At 40.9% G+C, this 4,782-nt stretch overlaps 1 protein-coding gene across 1 annotated transcript; it reads right to left on the bottom strand.

The window, feature by feature from the left end:
• Nucleotides 1-3,031: 3,031 nt before the first annotated feature.
• On the bottom strand, nucleotides 3,032-3,655 carry LOC105556091. The gene has a single exon (XM_012003165.1). The coding sequence runs from the start codon at nucleotides 3,653-3,655 to the stop codon at nucleotides 3,032-3,034; it is 624 nt and encodes a 207-aa protein (XP_011858555.1).
• Nucleotides 3,656-4,782: the final 1,127 nt, after the last annotated feature.

Raw genomic sequence — 4,782 nt, 5'->3', positions numbered from 1 at the left:
CATTACCGTCGACATCAGCGTAACCCAATGTGCACATGGAGGTTGCCGTTTGGATTTTGCACATCGTGTGGCCCTGAAGAGGGCCAGTGGTGTATTCATATCGAATATACTGGGATATGATGGGAAAAAGGCTGCATGACTTGTAGGACCACGCGATATGCAAAATCCGAACGGCAACCTCCACGTGCACATTGGGTTACGCTGATGTCGACGGTAATGAACGATAATACAAGGGTTACTTCAAAAAGCTGTAACTTGGCGAAAACAAATCGCAGTAACTTCTTCTTTTTTTAAATTGAAGGGAAAAGTACACACTGTTTGATACTTCGAGCAGAATTAGCGAGGAAAAATTTCCTACGCCCGGGCACCTGGCCAAAGTTGGTTAGTTTTTAGGTAAAAACATGTCCTTACATTTTAAAAGCTCCAGCAGCGCAGATGCATTCGAGGAAAAATGTGGTGACTAGTTTTGAAGCTGAGAGTGCAAGCTTTAATTTAAAAGAAAAACGATCTTGCTACGATGATTTTTAACGGAGATATCGTCGGTAATGTCGAAAACACAAGGGTTATTTCAATGAGCTGTGATTTGGCGAAAAAAAGTCGTAGGATCTTCTTTTTTTTTAAATTGAAGAGAAAAGTATACACTTTTTGATACCGTAAGCAGAACTGGGGAAGAAAAATTACTACCTCCGCACAGTGCGTCAAAGTGTGCAATTTTTTAGAGAAAAAACATGGTCATGATTTTGAGAAAGTCCCGGGAAATGGGAAGAGTGAATGCAAATTCCAATACGAGCTTCTTAAAGCAGAGACTTTGCCCTATAAAATGAGAAAAAAACTTTTCAATTTCGACCAGTTTTCGCGAAGTTACGCTTATTTGAAATTCGCCAAATTTTGATGTAAATTTCTTGTTGCGTTAATTTTTTGACCAGTGTATTATATATCAAATATTAATTCTTTTTTGTATTATTTCTTTTAACATGTTTTCTTTTTGTTGCAGATAATTACATCGCCAAGTCTATAGAAAAGTCTATAAAAACTTTTTAATACATTGCGTCAATATACAATTTAGGGTGGCATCACATGGAGCATAACTTGCGTAAGTGTACCCTGCGTATCACCAATCACAGTGTCATTCCAATAGAACCGTTTCAATAATTCCGTCGAAATGGTTCTGTGATTGGTGATACGCAGGTTACACTTACGCAAGTTACGCTCCATTTGATGTTACCCTTATATTGTGCGTACCATTGAGTTCTACATGGTCCACGCAAGATACCGTAAATGTAACTAGATTATTAACATTAATATCGTTCACATTATTTATATCATATTCACTATCTGAAATGTATATTATTATGTATGTATATTATTGTTATGTATATTATTTTTTCGAAACACATTGTTTATTGTTAGAAATTACATAATAAGTGTAAAAATCAAATTATACGTACTAGTATTATTTTGATCCGTCAGAGTAGAATTGATATTATCAGAAGTTGGTAGAGATATTAGTACATCGCTAATAATTTTTGGTAAATTTTCTATGAAAGTGGAAGTAAAAGAAAGAGATATATCTCTGGTAGAGAATATCAAATTTAACTTTTTAAAGATTTAATTAATTTTTAATTAAATTTAAATTAAAATTTTTAATTTTTTTTTATTAATTTTTAGTAGAATGTTTTTTATTTATTTAATGTAAAGTTCGATTTAACCTAACTGATTAACCTTACATGAAATAAATATAAAAATTATATATCCCATAGTAATCAATCAATCAATTCTCTTTATTTCTCTCCCCTTCCGGGGCTGGAAAGGCGTTTGTTTCAGTAAAAACGTTCCCAAAAACCTTTACATTTTTTTCCCCTATTTCCTGCCTGGCCATTAGCGACCTTACATTTTTCTTTTTCCCCTCCCTCCTTCATCCTGGGCCTCTCTGTTCCTCCTCCCTGCCCCTCTCTCTCCACGTTCCTTCGGCTTCCCTCATCCTGTGTTGTCTCTCCTCTTCCTCCGTCCCTCTCTCTCCCGTGCCCGCCGCCTTCCTTCATTCTCCCCTTCTGCCCTGAATATGAAATTACTAGCTTTTCAGCCCGCGCCTCGCGCAATAGCATAAATCAGATTATATTTTAGATCAATAATAATGAATCCTGTGTCATTCCATAGTCATTTCTTGGTATTTTTATTCCCTAATAGAATAATTTTAGCACCATTTTTTTTCATTCGATCAACTGGCATTCCAGATGGTGTCACTGACTTTAAAAACTCATTTGCGAAATTCTTCTCCGTAAAATTTGCAATTTTTTTATCGATTTCACAAAATCCGACCATAATCTCCCTGTACATGGTGACCTCGAAACTGATTTTGAAATTTATTTTAGTAACTTTTTTTTTATCTATCATTTCCACACCACCTTGTGGTAGATAGCTTGGCGCGTTTTTTTTTAAGTGGTTTCCCCAATAGGCCTAATCCACTCTCATTATTCTTTATATATACCTTCTAATCTTGCGCTTTCTATTTATCGTTTTTTTTTATTAATCTCATGAAATACTCTCTCCGGCGCACTTTCCTGTTACTTGTTTATTCTTTTTTTTTCTTTACGCCCCGTGCGGGTGAAGTACGCGTTACACGTTGCCTCAGTACCCTCTCCCGTTACGCCTTCGTTTTCTGTCAAAGTGCGGTCGAATCGGACGTGACTTGCGTACTCTGCAATACTTATCCTTTCTAACCATCTCTATCATTTTGGATTTAATAATATTTTTTGATCATTTAAATACCGTTCACCACCCACATTATTGATTTCCCCTCAATTTTATTGTTCAATTTATAAAATTTCTCGGTATACAACATTTTTCGTAAATATTTTTGAATTTCCCTCAATGAGATGTCCTTGATTTTTATCCTCAACGACCTTAACTTTGACATTATCTCTTTTCGTTGCTCTAGAAAATGCTACATACAGTTGTCCATGTGCAAATACGGGATTTTGCAAATAAATCCCAACTTTTTGTAAAGTTTGTCCCTGTGATTTATTGATTGTCATAGCAAATGACACTCTAATAGGAAACTGTCTCCTTTTGAGCTTAAACGGAATTTCCGAGTCATTTGGAAGGAAATTAATCCTTGGGAGGAAATAGTTTGACCTCTTCCAGGGCCAGTCAGAACCTCCGCATGAATCAAATTAGATTTTAAATCAATTACAATGAATCTCGTGCCATTGCATAGTCCTTTCTTCGTATTAAAATTCCTTAATAGAATAATTGTTGCACCTATTTTTATTTTTAGTCGATGAACTGGCATTCCAGAGCGTGACAGAGAGTTTAAAAACTCAGTCGGAAAATTCAATTGTTCCTGTGGATCATCACTCATAATAGAGTCAATTGAGAGATACTCCTTTTCATCTCCTTCCATTAAACGAAGGATTTCGTCATTAATTTTAAACGTATCCTCATTCTTAGGACAAAGAATTGCTCGATCTTGATTTTGTCGAACCTGTTCCATAGTGATTCTATCTCCAAAAATCTCAGTTATAAGAGATTGTTCTGATATAAAATCCTGAGGAATTTCTATTGTATCAGGATTTAATTCATCCATATTTGACAATTTACCATCGCCGAGTTGCAACAACCAATTTGCAAATTCTCTTTCATCTTCAGTTCTCATATTTTGCTTTAGTTTTGTAACGAGTCGCCAGCGAACACCGCGTATAGCTCCGGCACCCCCTCCTTGCGCGCGATCCCCCGCCTCGTCTCTCTGCCGCTCACCTCCCACTTGCGCCTATATAACGGCACCGCGCGCCCACCGAAGCACCATTCCCGCCCGGCGAGTTGAGCCGGCACATGCTCTTGACGAGCGAGCTGAGCTTCGAGAGAGAGACTCCATCGTCCCGTGTGTTGAACGGAGCACCCCCCTTCCCGACGTGCGTGTTGAGCACATCCTTCTGATCCTACCGTACGAGCTGAGTACGGCCGACACTCCGACGTGCGTGTTGAGCGCGTCCCACCGACCCCGATGTACGTGCTGAGTACATTCCTTCAATACCGACGTGCGTGTTGAGCACGCCCGCCCCGTCCGCCCGCCCTACCGAGGCCCCGACCCGAGGGGCTGACTTCGATACCGAGCTCGCGATCGGGAAACGCGCTTGCGCCGCCGCAACCCCGCGTCGTCGCGCCGCGACCAGACCCGGGGAGGATACGACCGAGTACCGGCGTTTAGACGATAAGGCACTAGATATTAAGAAACTAGATAATAAGACAGTAGATGTTAGATATTAGAAGTCACTAGCGCAGGGAACTGTATTATATTAGCCTAGGGCAGATGAAAGAATAAAAGACGGAAAACGAACAAAGCGTGCAGTCTATTGGCCAATTCCCGCCGCCCGGACCTCGGTCCATACTCCGAGCTATCCGTAGCAAAGCGAGAAGGTCACAAATGGCGCCCGAACAGGGACTTGGCCAATAAGACTCCACGAAAGAGAGAGCCAACGGGGGCTCGAACCCGGAACCGCCGCCATGCCGCAAACCAGCACCGGTTGGGTACACGCGCTATCCAAAAACGCTTTGATTGCCGAGTTAACCGAACGCAAATTGCCGACCGAAGGAAGCCGCGATGAACTGCGCGCACGACTCCTGGAATCTGTCCGAGCCGAGCAGAAGGACGCCACCTACGCCGACAACGAAACCGACTCCGAGGAAGACGACGAACAAAAGGTCCAAACCGAACGGACCAAGCCCGGCCGTAGCCGACGATCACTAACCGACACCACCACACTACTCGGCACTGTCCGCAAA

Source organism: Vollenhovia emeryi, unplaced genomic scaffold (genome assembly GCF_000949405.1).
Source record: "Vollenhovia emeryi isolate VEMERY1.0 unplaced genomic scaffold, V.emery_V1.0 DF940352.1, whole genome shotgun sequence".
NCBI lineage: Eukaryota > Metazoa > Arthropoda > Insecta > Hymenoptera > Formicidae > Vollenhovia > Vollenhovia emeryi.
This window is presented reverse-complemented; position numbering and strand designations above follow the sequence as displayed.